The sequence below is a fragment of the Phocoena phocoena genome, chromosome 4 (assembly GCF_963924675.1).
Source record: "Phocoena phocoena chromosome 4, mPhoPho1.1, whole genome shotgun sequence".
Classification (NCBI taxonomy): domain Eukaryota; kingdom Metazoa; phylum Chordata; class Mammalia; order Artiodactyla; family Phocoenidae; genus Phocoena; species Phocoena phocoena.
In genome coordinates, this window is record NC_089222.1 from 145,637,657 (window position 1) to 145,657,487 (window position 19,831).

The window sequence follows — 19,831 nt, forward strand, 5'->3', positions numbered from 1 at the left end:
GCCCAGGCACCCCGCCCGGCCACCTTGGGCCACTACCCTGAGTCTGGACACCACTGGACACTGCTCACACGCTCGACCGCACGGCGCCCACGGGAAGCAAACCATCAGCTTTCCCAGTCCCCGCACCTTCCGCTTTCTCCTTCTTCTTCATTGTCCGTGAGTTCTGCGTTCATAATTTTCAAAAACGTACGCCAAGAGCAAGGAGCAGGTAGCCCGCGGCCATGCTGAGCCCCGTTTGTGTCGTCGCAGTCACCGCGGGGATGCCCCGTCCTTGCCTGTCACCCTCCGGCCTGGCCGGGTCCTCGGCCCTCCTCCCCGGCCCCCTGCACCTCCTCTGTGGTTTGGGGTCCTCCTGCATCGGGCAGCAGCGTCTGGGCCGACCCTCCGGTAGATGAGCACGCCTGGGCCTTCTTCCCTGAGGGCACGGCTCTGTGAGATGAGTGAGGGTCCCACTGTCGAGGAGGTGCTTGTGGACGTGAAATCAGTAGGGCAGCTGGCCGGGCCGTGAGTCCCAGAGCGTGGCGCCTGCGGGGAGCGTGACCCTGACCAGGCTGGTCACAGGTGGGGGCCAAGCAGGCCACCGCCTCCCCGCCCCTCCCCGTGGGAAGCTGGCCGCGGGAGCCTGCCTTGCAGCCTTCCGTGAAAAATCCAGTTAATGAGCAGCTGCCAGGCCCTTAAAAACTAATCGGGCTGCTCGCTGCTTTAAAGGTCCCCTCGGGTCCTTTGCGTCCTCTCTGCTCCCCCCTTGGCCCATGCCTGCAGGAGCCCAGCTCCCAGGTGTTGGGGGGCCCTCGAGATGCTGGGAGCCCCTGGCCGGGGCCTCCTGCCCCCGCAGCGTGTTCTCATGGGTTCTAGAAGGTCACGGGGGGTAGGGGCTGCCCTGTGCCTGTATGAGGGGGTGGTGGGGACGTGTCACTGAAGAATGGAGTGGTGACGTGACGCTCTGCGGCTCCGAGTCCCCGGGACGCTTGGTGGAAACACTAGTCACATATTAATTTCCTGGGTCAAGAGCCTTCATTTGAAACGCTGGCCCCCTTGTGCCCCGTCATGTGTGTCACAGACTGAAGCTGCAGACGCTAGAGGACTCTGCAGCTGCTACAGGACCCAGGTCTCACGGTGACATCGGCTTTGGTTGACCTCAAGCCTCCTGGAAAGGGACCGTCCTCCCCGCTGGCCATCAGGGGCTGTCTGTCCCCTCCTGGGTAGCCAAGCAGGTGTCTGGCCTTTCCATGGGGAAGGCCACTTCACTGCACAGGACTTTGGCGTCCACGTGCGGGGAGCCCGCTTCCCCGGGGCTTCGGGGATGCTGCTGTGTTTATCATCTTCCGAGAGGTGCCTTCCCTCTGCCCCGCGTCCTGGTCTGGGCGCTCACCCCGTGTGTCCCGTGCTCTCCCAGCTGGTTCTGTTCCTTCACGTCCTCTTTGTGGTGGACTCTCCCTGCTCCGATGCTGACCCATCTTCAGCCCCCAGAGCAGGGCTGGGCACACAGTAGGAGCTCAGTGCGTGTTTGTTGAATGAAGGAAGGGACGATGTCTCAGGAGGTGAAGAATTAGAGGAGTGGCTACACTTTGCTCCCCGCCGGGGGCCGGCCCACCTCCTTTCCTTCCCTGGGCTCCTCATGTGATGGAGGAGGGCAGTGAGGTTGACGCCTGCCAGGGCAGGAGTGTGGTCCGACGTGCCTTGTGCAGAAGGCGCACCCTGTGTCAGCCACGAGCCCGCGGAGTTGAGCGCAGGCAGCTCTGTGGATGAGCCGGGCATCTGGGCCCAGAGAGGCCCCACGGGCACAGAAAGAGTGGGAGGGGAACCTTAAGCTCATTAAAAGTAAGAACCTGGGTTTTGTGAAAGAGGCTTTGTGATAAGCTTGAAAAACAACATTAGCGGCAAAGATGACCAGTGACCACATCCCTGATTTTTTTTAAAATGGCAAATACTCCCCTAGAAAATGAGTAAAAGTTCATAGGAATTTATAAAGGAAAGAGATATTTTCATTGATATATTCAAAACCTCCATCTCAGGAACAATCAAATAAACGCAAATTAAGTAGCATTTAGGGTTGTGTGGTTTGAAAAAGGTGACACAGTCTCCCTTCGTTCTTTTTTAAACAGCTTTACTTAGCCGTAATTCACATGTCATAAATTCAGGAACTTAAAGTGTACGGTTCGGCAGTTCTTAGCATGTTCAAAGACGTGTGCAACCATCACCACAGTCGATTTTAGAACATCTCTGTCACTTCAGAAAGAAGCCTTTAATTTTGCCACGTGCAGCAACATGGATGGACTCGGAGGGCACTATGCTGGGTGAAGTAAGTCGGACAGAGAAAGACAAACACTGTGATTTCACTTACATGTGGGATTTAAAAAATGTGACAAACCAGTGAATACGGCAAAAAAAGAAGCAGACCCACAGATATAGAGAACAAAGTAGTGGTCACCAGTGGGGAGAGGGAAGGGAGGAGGGGCAAGATAGGGATAGAGGATTAAGAGGTACAAACTATTAGGTATCAAAGAAGCCATAAGGATATATTGTACAACACAGGGGTATAGCCAAGAGTTTGTAACTCTAAATGGAGTACAACCTTTAAAACTGTGAATCCCTGTATTGTACACCTGTAACTTATATGATATGACACATCAACTATACTTCAGTAAAAGAAAGAAACCTTTTAGCTGTTACCACTTCCAGCCATAAGTTACCACTTCCAGCCCTGACCAGTCACTAATCTACTTTCTATAGATTTCCCTATTCTCTTTCATGTAAACGGCATCACCTGTATGTGACCTTTTGTGTGTGCCTTCTTTCACTTGAACGTCATGTGTTCAAGCTGCATCCGTGTTGTGGCGTGTGTCAGGACCTTAGTCCTTTTGGTGGCGGAGTCGCACTCCACAAAGTGTGGACGGACCCCCTCGTGTATCTGTTCGCCAGCCGGGGAACACTTGTATCGTTCCACCTTTTGGCTGGAGTGAATAGTGCTGTCGTAAACGTTAGTGTAAAGATTTTGTGTGGACGTCTGCTTTCGTTTCTCTCGGTGTGTATCTAGGGTGGAATTTCTGGGGCATAAGGTGTCTCTGCTTAATCGTTCAAGGAACTGCCGCACTATTTTCCACAGCGTCCGCCGCATCTCACAGTCCGGCCAGGAGAGGATGAGGGCTGTGACTTCCCCGCATCTTGCCGGCACTTGTGATGACGCTTTTGATTCTAGCCATCTTAGTGGGTGTGACGTGTATCTCATTGTGGTTTCCACTTGCATTTCCCAGATGACTGGTGCTATTAAGCGTCTTTTCATGTGCCTGTTGGCATTTGTGTGTCTTGTTTTTGGGATGTGGGCTGCTTTTAAAGTCTTTATTGAATTTCTTACAGTATTGATTCTGTTTTGGTTTTTTGGCCTCGAGGCATGTGGGACCTTAGCTTCCTGACCAGGGATCGAACCCGCACCCCCTGCATTGGAAGGCGAAGTCTTAACCACTGGACCGCAGGGAAGTCCCCATTTGTATGTCTTCAGTGGAGAAGTGTCTATTCAGATTCTTTGCCAGTTTAAAAAAATCGGATTGTCTTCTTATTGTTGGGTTGTAGGAGTTCTTTTTGTATTCTAGATACACATCTCTCATTGGGTATGTGATTTGCAGATATTTTCTTCCATTCTGTGGGTTGTCTTTTCACTTTCCTGTGTCCTTTGAAGCACGAAAGTTTTCAGTTTTGATGAAGTCCAATTTATCTATGTTTTTTCTCTTGTTGCTCAGACTTCTGGTGTCATATCTAAGAGTCCTTTGCCAAATCCTCGGTCATGAAGATTTATTCTATGTTTTCTACTAGGAGTTTTATAGTTTTAGTTCTTATGTTTAGGTCTTTGATCCATTTTAAGCTAATTTTTGTATATGGTGTGAGGTAAGGGTTTAACTGCCTTCTTTTGCCTGTGGCTGTCCAGTTGTCCCAGCATCATTCGTTGAAAATACTATTCTTTCCCCACTGAATAGTTTTGGCAACCTTGTCAAAAGTCAGTTGACCATAGATGTGTGAGTTTATTTCAGAGCTCTCAATTTTGTTTCACGCATCTATCTGCCTGTCTTTGTTCCAGTACCTGCTGCCTTGGTTACTTAGCATTATAAAAGGTTTGAAGTAAGGAAACGTGATTCCTCCAGTTACAATGTTCTAACCCAATACTGTGGACAACCGTATTTTAACAAATTATATAACTTAGATGAAATGAACAAATTCCTAGAAAGACACAAACTACTGAAATTCAATAAGAAGTAGACTATTTGAATATATCTATAACAAATGAAGAGATTGAATTAGTAATCCCAAAACTTCCATAAAGAAAAGACCAGCTTCACTGCTGAATTTTACCAAACATTTAAAGAAGAATTAAAACCAGTTCTTCACAAACTCTTTCAAACGATAAGAGATGGGGGAACATTTCCCAGCTCATTTTATGAGGTCAGTGTTACCTGGATACCAAAACCATACAGATATCACAAACACAGAAAACTACAGTCCAACGTTTCTTACAACACAAAAAATACTAGCAAACCAAATTCAGCCACATAGAAAAAGAATTATACATCATCACCCAGTGGGCTTTATCCCAGGAATGCAAGTTTGGTTTAATGTCTGAAAATTAATGTAATACATCAAATCAACAGAATAAAAAATAAAAATCACATGGTCATCGCAGTAGACACAAAAAGGCATTAGAGAAAATCCAACACCCTTTTGTGATAAGGACATTAAAAAAACTAGGAAAAAAAGGGAACTTCCTCAAGCCAATAAAAGGCATCTCGAAAAACCCATACCTAACATCGAACTTACTGGTGAGAGGCTGGACGCTCCCCCCAAGATTGGGGACAAGACAAGAACACCCGCTCTCACCACTTCTATTCAGCGTTGTACTCTGTTCACAGATGACATGATCTTATATGTGTGAAGTCCTAAGGAATCTGCTAAAAATCTGTTACAACTAACAAATAAATTCAGCAAGGTTGTAGAATACGAGATCAATATAAAAAAACCAATTGTATTTCTCGATAACTTGCAATGAACAATCCAAAAATGAAATTGAGAAAAAATTCCATTTACAAAAGCATCAAAAAGAGTAAAATATTTAGGAATAAATTTAACAAAGAAGTGCGAAATGTATACTCTGAAAACTTAAAAAAACAACTTAGAGAGAAATTCAGGAAAAACATCCCGTGTTCACGAATTGGAAGACTTAACATCGTTAAGACGGCATCACTCCCGCAAACAACCTCCAGCCAGTACAGCTCCTACCCGATCCCAGCTGATGTCTTTGTAGGAATTGGCAAACTGATCCTAATATCCATATGGAATTTCAAGGCACCCAGAATAACACTCTTGAAAAAAGAAGAACAAAGTAGAGTAACCCCTTGGTTCTTTTTTTTTTTAACATCTTTATTGGAGTATAATTGCTTTACAATGGTGTGTTAGTTTCTGCTTTATAACAAAGTGAATCAGTTATACATATACATATGTTCCCATATCTCCTCCCTCTTGCGTCTCCCTCCCTCCCACCCTCCCTATCCCGCCCCTCTAGGTGGTCACAAAGCACCGAGCTGATGTCCCTGTGCTATGCGGCTGCTTCCCACTACCTATCTACCTTACGTTTGGTAGTGTATATATGTCCATGCCTCTCTCTTCGCTTTGTCACAGCTTACCCTTCCGCCTCCCCATATCCTCACGTCCATTCTCTAGTAGGTCTGTGTCTTTATTCCTGTCTTACCCCTAGGGTCTTCATGACATTTTTTTTTTTTAATTCCATATATATATGTTAGCATACGGTATTTGTCTTTCTCTTTCTGACTTACTTCACTCTGTATGACAGACTCTAGGTCCATCCACCTCATTACAAATAGCTCAATTTCATTTCTTTTTATGGCTGAGTAATATTCCATTGTATATATGTGCCACATCTTCTTTATCCATTCATCCGATGATGGACACTTAGGTTGTTTCCATCTCCTGGCTATTGTAAATAGAGCTGCAATGAACATTTTGGTACATGAATCTTTTTGAATTATGGTTTTCTCAGGGTATATGCCCAGTAGTGGGATTGCTGGGTCATATGGTAGCTGTATTTGTAGTTTTCTAAGGAACCTCCATACTGTTCTCCGTAGTGGCTGTACCAATTCCCATTCCCACCAGCAGTGCAAGTGCTCCCTTTTCTCCACACCCTCTCCAGCATTTATTGTTTCTAGATTTTTTGATGATGGCCATTCTGACTGGTGTGAGATGATATCACATTGTAGTTTTGATTTGCATTTCTCTAATGATTAATGATGTTGAGCATTCTTTCGTGTGTTTGTTGGCAATCTGTATATCTTCTTTGGAGAAATGTCTATTTAGGTCTTCTGCCCATTTTTGGATTGGGTTGTTTGTTTTTTTTTTTGTTTGTTTGTTATTGAGCTGCATGAGCTGCTTGTGTATTTTGGAGATTAATCCTTTGTCAGTTGCTTCATTTGCAAATATTTTCTCCCATCCTGTGCGTTGTCTTTTCGTCTTGTTTATGTTTTCCTTTGTGGTGCAAAAGCTTTGCAGTTTCATTAGATCCCATTTGTTTATTTTTGTTTTTATTTCCTTACTCTAGGAGGTGGATCAAAAAAGATCTTGCTGTGATTTATGTCATAGAGTGTTCTTCCTATGTTTTCCTCTAAGGGTTTTATAGTGTCTGGCCTTACATTTAGGTCTTTAATCCATTTTGAGCTTATTTTTGCGTATGGTGTTAGGGAATGATGTAATCTCATACTTTTACATGTACCTGTCCAGTTTTCCCAGCACCACTTATTGAAGAGGCTGTCCTTTCTCCACTGTGCATTCCTGCCTCCTTTATCAAACATAAGGTGACCACATGTGCGTGGCTTATCCTTGGTTCTTAAAGGAGTTTTTAGAGCCTGTAAACGTATCTGCTTTGCCTTGGGGTGTAGCTTGGATGATTCCTGTAGAGTCTGAAACCTGACTGAGAGAAGCACGTTTAGATCTTTGTTTTGTGAAAGTGAACCGAAATGACGCCCAGTAAGAGAGATCGGCGACTTTGCCGCCCGCTGGGCGCTCGGGGAAGCAGGAGCCTCTCCCAGCCGTGTGGGAGAGGCTCCTGCCAGGGGCTTTTGAAGGCTCACGTGTGGCCCCGGGGACGGGACGTGCCTGGAAAGCAGTTCTTACCACCCTCTGCTGCGTCACCTGCCTTTCCAGGGACAAAGCTGGTGGAGAGCGTGCTCCAGGCGGACACAGGAGGAGAGCTTTACTCTCCCCGTGAACTTCTCTCATGGGAACGTTTCAAACCTGCAGAAAAGTCGAAGGACAGTGTGGGGTTTGCTCACGTACTTCCTTCATCGCGGTTCCCCTTGGTCTCCTGGTCTGTCCCTGTCTGTACCCAGGGCCGTGCACACCTGCACACCGTGTCCACGTGTGCATCCACACTCACATCCCCGTGCAGGTGCACACGCTCCTTGGGGACATGGGCGCGGCATCCTGACCCGTGGCCTGCTGTTCGTGTGCGCCTCCCGTCCAGCTGTCCTCTATCACACAGGCCACATTCAGGGGTCCTCCAGGTCCCAATAACGGCCTTTATGAAGCTGGCCCCGCCTCTGCCCGGCGGCCCCGGGAGCATCGAGGAACCGCGCGGCGCTTGGTGGCCGTGACCCCTCAGCCTGTTAGCTTAGAGCCGTCCCTTGCTCCTTATGCTTCCTGACGTGGCCGTTTTTGGCGAGTCCGGGCGCTGTCCCGCGAAACGCGCTGTCTGACTTGTCCAGCTGTTTCCTCGTGTTTGGATTAAGGCTTCGGCTGCGCACCCTGGACGGGCAACCGCGTGTGCCCCGCGTGGCCTTCCCTTGGGAGGTGGGAGGGCGTGCGTGTCTGGCGGTCGTTGGGTGGCCCCGGGGAGGTGCCTTTTCCCCGAGATGTGTCGACGTCTTGAGAATCTCTGCTCCCAGCCACCTTTCACCTCCACTGCCGACCCCTCCAGCCGGGGGTCTCCACCTGCCACGCTCGCCTCCCGAGGGGCCGGCCCTGTGGGGGTCGGAGGGTCCCCTGTGTTCTGTCACCCCAGACCAGTGGTGGGGTTGTGGGAACAGTGCGGCCAGCTGAGTGCGGGGCGATGCTTGGTGTTGATCTGGGAACCAGAGGGCTCCTGTGGGCTCCGCTGTTACCATAGAGGAATCTGGGTTTGGGCTGGGACAGCCTCCTTCCCACCAGGCAGCACCTCCCCGGCCCGCTCCGCCCAGGCAGCGGGGCCTCGGCCCTCGCGGGAGCTGGGGGCTCCGCTGAGGGCATGCACCTGGAGACCTGAGCCCGGGTCTCCACTTTCCCACACTGGGATGAAGTGGGTTAAAGGACACCTGAGGGCGGAGGAGGGGGGCTGGACAGCCTGGTGGTTAAAGATTAGACGGTGTTGCAACGTCCCCGCTGTCCACGGTCCTCATGTCCGTGTGCTCGGCTCTCACTGGTGGTGTGGCCAGGCGGGTCCTCGGGTGACCGACACTCGAGGGGAGGGGAGGCACCCGTGGGCCTTGACCTGTAGCCCCGGCTGCCCGGCCACCTCGTGCCAGTTAATCTTCACAGCAACCTGAGGGCGGGCAGTGGCCACAAGGAGAGGCCCGGCCAGCGCGGGAACCTGGCCAGCGGTCCGCATAGAGCTTGTCGTCAGCGGGCCCAGCACCAGGGCCTTCAATGGGCATCTCAGGAGCTGTGGCCTTTATCACTGTGGCTCAAAAAAGTCACCATGAAACACAGGGCTGGGGCAGAACGTTTGGACACTTTGGACAATTATAAACAGAAAGATGAGAAGGTGTGTTCCATTCTGGAAGGGCTGTAAACGTGTCCACAACGTATGGGTCTTTTTCTTTGTAATTTTTAAATATTTATTTATTTTTGGCGGCATTGGGTCTTCGTTGCTGCGTGCAGGCTTTCTCTAGTTGCGGCGAGCGGGGGCAACTGTTCCTTGTGGTGCGCGGGCTTCTCATAGCGGTGGCTTCTCTTGTTGCGGAGCACGGGCTCTAGGTGCACGGGCTTCAGTAGTTGTGGAGCACGGGCTCTAGAGCGCAGGCTCAGTAGTTGTGGCGCACGGGCTTAGTTGCTCTGTGGTACGTGGGATCTTCCCGGACCAGGGCTCGAACCCGTGTCCCCTGCATTGGCAGGCAGATTCTTAACCACTGCGCCACCAGGGAAGTCCCCACAATGTACGGGTCTTTACTGGACGTGCTGCCGCCCTGGGGGCTGTCCCCAGCACTGGATGCTGGGACTGGTTTCCCAGCCCTGCTCCCTGGAGGCCGGCCAGCTCCTCGCAGGCCCACGCGTCTTGAATGGTCTCTAGTACCTGGTCCTCGAGGGAGGAGCAGGAGAGGTGACCCTGGGCGACCTGAGGAGGGGTCCCTGCAGGACACTGCTGGCCTGGGGAGCGTGGGGGTGGGGATGGTCTGAGGGATGGGCTGAAGAGAGGAATCAGGGCCAGCCTTTCGGCCATGTGTGGGCAGCCGCAGGCAGACCACCCGGAGGGGCCCAGGAGAGACCCCGCCGTGGGCCCAGGACGGCTGAGGCCCCAGCGGCAGCATCCCTGAGACCCGGGCAGACAAGGCCGTCCTCTGAGCTCACAGCCCGAAGCCTCAGTCCTGGACATGCTCTCCGCTTTGTTCCTCGCATTTGCTCTGCTCACATGTGGGTGTTTTGTGCTTTTGAAAAAAATGAAAATAAAAGACCACATTTTTCAGGAATCCAAACCAGAAGGGCCACACAGAACAAACCCTGGCACAGCGCAGGGAAGGGCTGGAGGCTGGCCGGTCTCCCAGCAGCAGGAGGGCAGAACCTTCTGGAAGTTGTGGGTGCTGGGTCCTCTCGGAAGGGGTGGCCAGCCCCTCGCCCCCCCCCCACCCGGCGCTTGTAGGGGGAGTGATCCTGAGCCAGAGAGACCCGTCTGATGAGGCCCGGCGCCTGGGTCCCCGTGGGGAGCCCGAGGCAGGCGTTTGAGGGAGCGACTTAAGACATTTGCGGCTTTGGGACGTCATTCCAACGAGAACGTGCAAACACTGGCTAACGAGTTGGCAAGTCCTAACCCCCGTCACCCGGTAGTGCAGACCCCAGGGGGTGGCCGGCAAACCCCGGCCTGCGGGACTTTCCTGCAGTCTCCCCGGCGTCCAGGAACCGAGAGACGATAGTGTGCACGGGAGTGAGTGGACGCATGTGGGCACAGACCCAAGACGTGTGCACACGTGTGTGTACACACACATAGAGACGTAATCACACGCCCATCAGAGAGACACAAACACACACCTATAGACGCACATGCACCCGTGTACCTGGCGAGGCCTGGGGTGAATTAACAAGGGTGAAGGTGTTCGCTGGTTTGGACCACAAGCCGCTGTGTGTGTCGGGGGTGGAGGAGAGAGGGGGACCTTTCAGGAAGTCGGCGTGGGAGGAGTGAGGGCATGAGGGGAGAAGGGGCATCGGGAATCCACCCAAAGCTTTGCTAGGGGTCACCTGGCACCTACAAGGCATCTACAGGAGTTTTGGCCAGTTCATTCCCAAGAAAGAGAAAGCCTCCTTGTTATTGCCAGTGCCACCCGCATGTCTCCTCTGGGTACAGAATTCTCTTCTATAATTTAAATTACCCTTGTTGTGTTGGATAGTATCCAGGAGCCTTCAGACAGAAAGCCGATGTCCTCCAGGGGAGTTTTCAGCCACCAGAGACAGTTCTGCAGGCATGGGGAAGGCTGGGTGGGAGGAGGAACCCACCCACGCAGGAGAACTTGCCTTAAGTCAGGACACAGCATGAAATGTGAGTACAGGTGGACACCAGGTTAACAAAGAACAGAAGCTACCACACCATCGAAGAGTGGGGCGTCGTCACCAAGGAAGGATCCAAGGCAAGAACAGTGAGCCCTGTCTGGGAGCCGCAGGACAGCAAGTGTAGGGGATGGGGTCTTGAGGGATGTGTAAGAGTTTGCCAGATGGAGACCACAGCACCAATTGTGCTGTCATTGGCTTTTGGTCCTGGACCTGGTGAATTCCCAGCTCACCAGGAATTCCTGGATCCCGGTTGTTCCTGAACTGGGTGCTGCGGGCCCAGGGCTCCTTGCACGGGCAGGACTTGCCGTGGGTCCTCAGAGGATGGCCCTCTGGGCAGTTTTGGGCTTTCTCCCTTCTGGGCACCTGTATGTGGTCAGAGGGTCCTCAAGGGGGCCGCTCTGGGAGCTTAGATCAATGCATGCGTCTTCTCGGATGCATCTCAGGCTTCCCCAGAGCCCATCCCACCTGGGTGCCGAGCTGCTGCCTGCTTCTGAGTTTTGAGCCCAGCTGGCTGGTGGCAGGCAGTGGCGAGCCCACGCATGGGTCTATGGACATCGAGGCCACTTCTTGGTGGGGAAGTGCCCTCAGGGTCCTCCAGGGCCAGGTAGATGCTCAGACTCCTGGAACCCTCATGGCCAAACTTGGCTGGAGGGCCCGGGACAGAGCTCAGCTCCTGAGGGGGAGAGCCAGTCCTCAGGGCAGAGGGACCTTTAGCCTTAGGCCCCATGGGAGGTGGCTTCTCGGCCAGGGTCCCACCAGGGGCCTGCCCAGCATGGAGTCACTGCATGCAGGGAGCCCCCGCGATGGCTACCAAGGGGCTGGCATCTCAGGCGCCACTGTCCCCACCGACACCAGTGCCCAGGTTACCAGGGGATGACTAGAGAGTCACCAAAGGTCATAGGAGCCCAGGAGGGCTTTAGACGTTGCTGGGCACCCTGTGGTCAGCTGGACGGCCCTTTGCCGGCTGTTCTCATAAGTGAAACCTGAAGGGAGACCACAGACCCTTGAGGGCGACAAAGGGGTCCCAGGATGCTCTGGGCTACACGGGGGCCCACCCGTCTGCACATGCTGGCTGGGGGTGTGTGATTAGGGGCTGCTTTGTTTCCTGAGCTCCCCGTGAAGTAACCGAGGACACGGCCTCCGTGCTCCTTGTCGGGAGCGGCTGGGAACCCTGGGCAGGGCACACAGGGTGGGTGGGTGGGTGGTCCACTTCAGCCCCGAGGCGATGGGGCGAGTGCCTTTGAGACCTGGGCCTCTGCTCTCTAATCTGGCCTGAGGAGCCGCAGGGAAGCTAGCCAAGTCCCCGCCAGGAAGGAGGCTGGGACCCGGGGAACAGGGCCCCCGGGCTGCTCCGGTGGAGGGCTGGGAGGGCCAGAGGAGGCTGTGCTCCGAGTTCTGATCGGGAAGCTTCTCAGATTGCACGGAAATGCCTCTGTGATACCCCGAGGGTGGGCAGAGGGAGGAAAGGCCAGGTCACCGCTGGGGGCTGGGCGAGGGGATGTTGGGCTGGACGCGCCCGCCTGTGCACCCCTCAGCGTCTCGTCTGACCCCTCTCCCTCTAGGCCATGAGGATGAATGGGTGGGGGAGCGACCAGGGGCCGAGGGGCCGCTCTGTACACGAGGGGGCACCTTACCCCGGGCCTGGGGTCACTCCTCAGCACAGCGTTTGTGACGATTCTGAGGAGGGCTGAGGGCTCTCCGGGCCCGGCCTTGGAGGACAAAGTGCTTTCAGAAACGTGGCACCTGACCCAGAGGGATCTGTGTTTCAGTCATTTCAGATGGTTTCCCTCGAAACCCATTTTCCCCTCCTTCTCCATCCCCACGAGTGACAGGGAGATTATCCAACCTCCACAATGAGCACAGACTCCATAGGGACCAGTGCTGACAGGGCCCTGTGCATGGACGGACCGGAGCCCCGTGTGTCCCTGAGGGGCTGGGCCCGGGCGGGGGGCCTGTTGCAGCCACAGCTGCTGGGGGAGCCCGGTCTACACCTCAGGCTTTCTGAATGCTGCAGTGTGCGTGCGAGTGTGCGTGCGAGCCTGTGCACGCGTGGGCACGTGTGTGCAGGGAGCCTCACCGACCAGCACCTTGGCACGTTGCTTCCTGATGGGAGCCGAGTCCTGGGGCAGAGCTGCGCTGACGTTTTCCAGAGAAGGTGGGCGTGTGACGTTCTAGGAGTGCCGGGGCGTGACCGCGGTCTCCAGAAGGTGGGCAGGAAGGGTGAGGTCTGGAGCGGGGAGGGTGGGGGCTGCCCACTGGATGGTGGTGTGTCGCTCAGTGCAGTGGGGTCACGGCTACCATCCCCCTTTGCCCCGCGGTTCCGCGTTCCTGGCTCTCCCGGGAAGCGTGAATTGAGCGAGTGAATGCAGGACTGGGGGCTGGCGAGTGGCCCCCAGGGAGTAACTGAGGGCACGGGGCCATCGGGGGGACAAGGGCAGTCCCACCCTGATGGGCTCAGAGGCTCTACCTCAAAAGGGCCCAGAGTCCCTCTCCAGAACGTGCTTGGAGAAGGGGAAGCGCCTTTGGAATATCTGTCCTGAGATTTTCCAGAGACTTTTAGGCATAAAATCACATTAGCGGCAGTAACTAGCAAGAGACGGTTCTCGAGGCGTTTCTAAGAATTCTGGGATGGATGGTGGCACCCAGATTTGGCTTACAGGGTGCCCCCGCCTTTCGAGAGGGGACCCGCTGTTCAGCTGTCCTGAAACGTGGGTTCTGGTCGCAAGCAGCTCAGCTCGTCCATGGCACCCTGGGCCTCCTGAGCCGGGGTCCCTGCCACAGGCTGGAGAGGACGGGGTTCCGAGGGGACTCAGACAGAAGGGGTGGCTGGCATGCAGGGCACGCGTGGGGTCTAGCGTGGAAGGTGTGGTGAGACCCGTGCGTGTGTGTGTGGTTGTGTGAGGGTGCATGTGATGATGTGAGCCTGCGGGAGGGAACACGTGTGTTTGCATAAGCGAGTGTCGGGCGTGTGCAGGCGTGTGTGGGCGCGTGTAGAGACCGCCTGGATTCCACTCGGGATCCCCCTCTCCTGGGCTGTGACCCAGAGCCTCTGGTCTCCGGGTCGAGGTTTCCTCGCCACACGGTGTGCCTGCCACAGTGAAGGCGTGAGCTGGGTCCCCGCCTGCAGGCAGGCGCCAGGTGGGGAGGGAGCAGCTAGCCTCCAGGTCAGACACCCGCACAGGCTGTGAGTCCCAGGCAAGGCTGCTCCCCGTGCCCAGGTCTTCTCCCCAAACCCCGATGAGGTGCTGGCAGGACTTCAGGCCACAGGGCAGCATCCCATAGTGTTTTGGACAGAGGGATGGTGTCGTCTGAAGTTTTATGAAGGGAAGGAGTCGGGGCTCGGTGGGAAGAGTCCAGCTGCAGGCCGGCCTGGCTAACCTGGCTTCCGGAGAGGTCCGCAGACTGGGACACCCCCAGAAGGGGCGCCCAGTGATGTCTGGAGGAGGCTGGCGCCCGGGGGCTGCGTGAAGGGCTTGCACACGGGCTGAGCTCTGAGGTGTGGGAGTGGCAGGGGGGACCTCTGTCTGTCTGTCTGTCTGTCTACCGTTGGTCTCACCGAGTCCCTAATCTTCTCTGCCTTTTGTCGCTTCCCATCTGCTGTGCTCTGTCCCTTTGGAGCAATTCTCGGGAGTTCAGCAGCACCTCCCCCAGGCCTCAGCTAAGCGCTGAGGAGAAGTCGGACACTGGCGGGGTCAGCCGGGGAGCGCGGTACCAGCCCGTCAGACAGAGGGCCGGTGTGTTTGAGCAGGTTTTAAGAGCGAAAGCTGAAAAGAGGCCGTGCTCTCTGGCGAGATGGAGGGAGGGCGGCCGGGCGTCTGCGGGGGACAGAGGGGGCAGGCCGCGGAGCAGGTGACTCGAGCAGGCCCCCCAGGGACTGGGCGCTGCCGTCTCCGGGCTGCAGCTGCAGAAGAAGGATGGACTCACAGCGAATCCAGTGGTTTCTAAGCTCCAGCTTCGCCCCAGAGCCGTGGCTTGAGGCCAGGCTTCCAGGCTGTTCTCAGTCAGAGAAACTCCAAGTGCAGAGCATCGTGGGCACGGGGGGCCCGGGGCTGTACCCCGGCCTCCTGAGGCTCCCAGCCGCGCAGGACGGACGCCCCGAGGACCTGTGCCCGGCGCTTTCTCTTGGGTCTGGGCCCTGTAGGCTGCAGGGCGAGGAGGAGGGTCCTTCCCAAAGCTCCAGTGCACCCAGGAGCGCTCCCCCCCCCAGGGGACCTCGGGGTGCTGGCCCGGAGCCCACCGTGCCCACGCTTCGGAGCAGGGACTCCGCGGCAGTCTGGGAGGGCCCGGGGAGGGAGCTGGGAAGTCGTCTGCTCTGTCAGTGCCCCTTGGCCTCTGGTGGAGGGAGCGTCTGCGGCTGCTTCAACGAAGTGTGAGGCGTTTTCCAGGGGGCCTGTCACTTTGGGTAGAGGCGCACATCTGTCCGTTTCCCTCCTCGAGAGCCCTTGAGAGCGGGGAGGTAGGAGGGGGAGCCGCCTGGATGCATGAATGGGGAGCTGGCTGCGGGCCGGGGCCGGGAGGCGGGAGGCGGGAGGCGGGAGGCGGGAGGCGGGGGCGGGCCGGCCCCGCCTCTGGACAGCAGAGGCCGCCCGCTCTGCGGTGCACACAGCCTGATGGCTCCGGACCCCAGCGGCCGCCGCGGCCACTGTGGCCTGCTGCTTCTGCTTGCATGCTGCCTCGCGCCCACCCGGGCTGACCTGATGTCCTGGCTGTGGTCCGCTGACACTGCCGGGTCCACGGTCACACTGGCCTCTAAGCCCCCGGGCAGCTCACCTGTGCCTCCCACAGAGGACACCTCACCTGTGCGGCCCACAGAGGACACCACCACGCACGTGGCCCCCCAGGATGACCCCACCCAGCAGTGGAAAGCCCTTGCCAGCCCCGAGCCGCCTCTGGAGAGGCCGGAGGTGGGCCAGGGCCAGGCCCCCACTGTCCCCTCGGCGGCCTCCACCGCGAGCCCGGACACAAAGGAGGAGAACATTGCCGGCGTCGGAGCCAAGATCCTGAACGTGGCTCTGGGCATCCGGAGCTTCGTCCAGCTGTGGGACGACACCACCCCCACCAAGAGCTCCGCCAGGGCGGGGACGCCAGGCCCCGAGAACCTCACGGACCCCCTCACCACCCCTGGACCCTCCAGTGGCCCCCAGGACGACCGGACCACTCTCTGGCTGAGCACCGGGGCCCCGAGCTCTCCGGACACCCAGAGGACCGAGGCCGGCACCCTGCCAGCGCCCACCCGGCCGCCGCCCTCCCCGGACAGGCCCCAGGCCCTGCTCAGGGAGCCCGCGGTACCACCGCCATCCCCAGGTAGAGCTTCTCCGTCCTCCGCGCGGGCCGGGGCCCCTCCCCAGGGAAGCCAGCCGCCCCCAGGTTGGCCCCAGGAGCTGGACAGCAAGGGACTCTTGCCCGCGGCAGCCCGTCCCGGCCAGCAGCACCGACGCCCTGCTGACCGCACGCACACGCCTCCTCCGCTGGCCTTGGTGACGGGCTCCCCGGGAGTGCACGCTGGCCCCTGGGCTCTCTCCTCTGACCCCTCCGCCAAGCTGTCTCACGCCGCACTCTTGGCTCTAAGTGGGGACAGGGGTGCTTGGGTTCCCCACGTGGCTAATCCTGCGGGGCCTGGTCTCGCTGCCAGCTCCGCACTGCTGGGCGCTGCCGGCCGCTGCCTGCCCCTGCTGCCCTCCCTGGCGCTCTGCGGCCACCTGGGCATCGGGCGCTTCTGGCTGCCCAACCACCTCCACCACACGAGCGGCGAGGAGGTGCAGGCCGCGGTCCGGGCCTGGGGGGCGCTCCTCCAGACCCACTGTCACCGCTTCCTGGCTTGGTTCTTCTGCCTGCTGCTGGCCCCCCCCTGTGGCCCCGGCGCCCTGCCCGGCCCGCCGCCCTGCCGCCAGTTCTGTGAGGCCCTGGAGGACGCGTGCTGGAGTCGCCTGGACGGGCGCGGGCTGCCGTTCCCCTGCGCCTCGCTCCCGGCCCGCGAGGACGGGCACTGCGTGTTCATTGGGCCGCCTGCAGGTAACGGCCGGCCCGCCACCCGCCTTCCCGTCGGTCCTGCTGGGTGAGCGCCCTCGGGAGGCTGGACGGCGTGCGCTGCTTCCTTTGGGGGGCAGGCTGAGGTCTGGGGAGGCTGAGAGGCGTGCCCAAGACCAGAGGTTCTGTGTGTGACGGCAGGTCCCCCACGCTCTGAGGTCGCCTGCCACACACCTGTCGCGGAGGGGGAACCAAGGCACAGGACAGCGACGGGACTTCCCACTGAATTCTGCCCACGGCTCCCAGCCACTGTGCCCAGCCTGCACGGTCGAGGGGGCGGAAGGGACGGGGGGCTTGCAGCTCTTAAGGTCGACAGGTATTGACCATGTAGCGACCAGTGAGTCTGAGGGGCTCACGGGGGTCCCGCAGCCGGTCCGTGAGCTCCAGAGCCTCTCCACCCCGGGGCAGCAAAAGGGCCACTCCCTCCTGGGGGCCACGTCCCCCCACATGGACTCGCCCCATCACCATGTGGCTGGTAGGGGAGAGGGACGGGCCGCCGCAGCCTCCTAGGGCCCACCAGCTGCCTCTGCGTCCTCGGTGTGGCTGGGCCCCTGAGCAGAGCCTGCTCCCCGTTTGCACTTGCGGGCCCATGAGTGCCCTGCTGTGTGTGTACTGCTAACCGCCCCCCCGCCCCCGACCGTGGTGCCATGGGGAGCAGCCTCGACCCACTCATTGGTCTCTGAAGTCATTGCGCTTTGGAGCTGGGCCAGTGGGGGTGGGCCGCCTGCACCGGACCCCGAGAGGGGATGTCACTCTGCTGGGCCCCTGAGGGATGTGCATGGGCGATTCCCTGGCCAGGCCTGGGATGTAGTGAGGAGGTGGCTGCCGGTGCCCAGGCCGCGGCAGGACAGGATCAAGTGCCCATGACGGGTGGTGCCCACCCCAAGGAAGAAGAAAGCAAAGGCTGGGAAGGAGAGGGAGGTGGGACCGTGGCCTCTGCAGACAGACGGATGGGGACGCTGCTTGAGTGGGGCGGTGGCTGAGCCCTGCGTGTGAGCAGGGTGGCCAGGAGGGTGTCCGAGGAGCAGCCCGGGCAGGGTCCCCTCTGGGAGGGCCTGGGGCATGAGGAGCCCATGGGCCCTGTGGCTGTCCCTGAGAGCGGGGCCGAGGGCGGGGGCAGGGGCCTGGCCCGGCTGTTGGCACGGAGGGCATCGACCTCACGCCGAGGGAGGGGGCTGCAGCGAGCTGCGTGCTCCCTCACCCTCCACGCCGTCAGTGCCCCCGGTACACCCGACACCGGGCCAGCCCGGGCCCCTCCAGACTCTGTGCCACGTCCCCCAGCCAGCCTTGCCCTGTCCCCAACCACGCGCGTGGGGCAGGGGCAGCACCGCAGGGAGGTGTCCTGCCAGGAGGGCCCCCGGTGCCACGCAAAGGCCCACCTCCACGGGGCAGGGGCAAGGAGCGGGGAAGGCCAGGCCTGTCCGCTCAGAGCCCTGGGCACACACATCCCGCTGCTGGGCCCAGGTCCCCTTTGGCTTGGCGGGTTCAGCCACAGTGGGCCCGGGGCCTGGGGCCGGTGCAGAATGGGCCTCGTGCTGGCAGGGCCCGGGCAGGGCTGCGCGGGGTGTGGAATTCCCTTGATTGCAGCTGGCCTGGTCTGTGGAGTGGCCTCCGGGGGACTTCTCACTGGGCGTGGGCACACATTGGCAGGGCCACGGCCTGAGGCCGTGTTCAAAGCAGAAGCCTGCGGGATTCTTCTGTCAGCCGCTCGGACGTCCACCACACCAGGGACCCTGCTGGCTGTGGCCTGGCCGGGGGTGTCCCACGGGGCCAGGGCTGGAGTGCCCTTGCCCTCCTCTGCCCGATGTCAGTCCCTTGGGCCAGCCCTGTGTGCAGTGGGGGAGGGGCAGGCGGGAGCGGGGGCCTGGCCGGGGAGGGCGACCCTGGGATGAAACTGGCTCTGGCCGAGTGAGGTCCTGGGGCTGCTTGTGCCGGCCGTGGGGCGGGGTGGGCGAGGCCCGAGCCGTGGGTGCCGCCTCCTTCCCAGGCCCCAGCAGAGCTGCCCGCAGGGGCCCCACCCCCTACAGTACCACCACTTGCGTCCCTGCTCTCAAGTGTGTCCTGCAGGGCGGTGGCGGACCCCAGGACAGACGGGCACCCTCACCTCACGGTGGCCGGTGGGGCGTGGACGGGCGCACAGCAGCCTGAGGCCGCGGCCCTGTCCAGCCCATCACAGCGCCTCCCCCTGGACCTGCTTCCTCCCTGGCACCGGCTCGCGGCTGGGGGGATGCGCGGCCAGCGGTGTGGGGCTCGGGGAGGTGGTCGGGAGGGACCCCCGTGCGGGGCCCCCAGCACCGTGCGGCCAGGAGGGGAGGGGAGGGCGGCTGCCGCCACCAAGGCCCCGCCAGCTCCGTCGGTGTCTGCGGTCAGGCCGTGCGTTTCCCGGCCCCCTCCCCTCCCTGTGGCGCCGTGGGGAGAGCGCACTGTTCGGGTGGGTCTCTTGTCCCTTAGGCCCCAGAGATTGGGGAGTGAGGCCTCCACACAGGGGCGGGTGGGGCAATGTCCGTCCCAGGTCCTCCCGGGTCCCTACTGGGTGGGCCAGCAGGTGGGGGGGTTGACCCCTGGGAGCGAGGACGGAGCTGGGGTTGGGGAGAGGGCGCCTGGGGTGTCGGGGGAGGCCCCACTGGAAGGGGCAGGTCCTGCAGGTGAGCGGCCTCAGTCCCGAGGAGGGAGAGTGCAGAATGGCCATTGCTCAGAGCGGGCCGTCCTCCTGCCACCATGCACGTGCTGGCCCAGGACCGCCTGCACCTGCCTCTCTCGCCCCGGAGGGCCACCCTGCTCTCATCGCGTCCTCCGCTGCTTCTCCCCTGTGTTAGGTCTTCATCCCAGAGCTAGTCGTGAACACGTTCATCAATTCCGGGCCTCACAAGGGAGGGCCGGACACAGCTCCCTGTGCGGGGCGTCTCTGTGGATTTGCACACATGTGGTGTGTGAGTGTCCTGTGGCCACCGAGACAAAAGACCACAAACTCAGGGGCTCAAGTCAACACTAGTGTGTCACCTTTGGGGTCAGGAGT

At 58.6% G+C, this 19,831-nt stretch overlaps 1 protein-coding gene across 2 annotated transcripts in view; it reads left to right on the forward strand.

The window, feature by feature from the left end:
* Window positions 1-15,398: 15,398 nt before the first annotated feature.
* The window catches only part of COL18A1 (collagen type XVIII alpha 1 chain), a 47,535-nt gene continuing 43,102 nt past the window's right edge, over window positions 15,399-19,831 (forward strand). The window contains exon 1 of one of the 2 annotated variants that reach the window (XM_065876760.1): window positions 15,399-16,800. In XM_065876760.1, the coding sequence (XP_065732832.1) occupies window positions 15,399-16,800 (1,402 nt within the window). The remainder of the gene's footprint in view (window positions 16,801-19,831) is intronic. The other variant, XM_065876761.1, reaches the window with a different exon arrangement.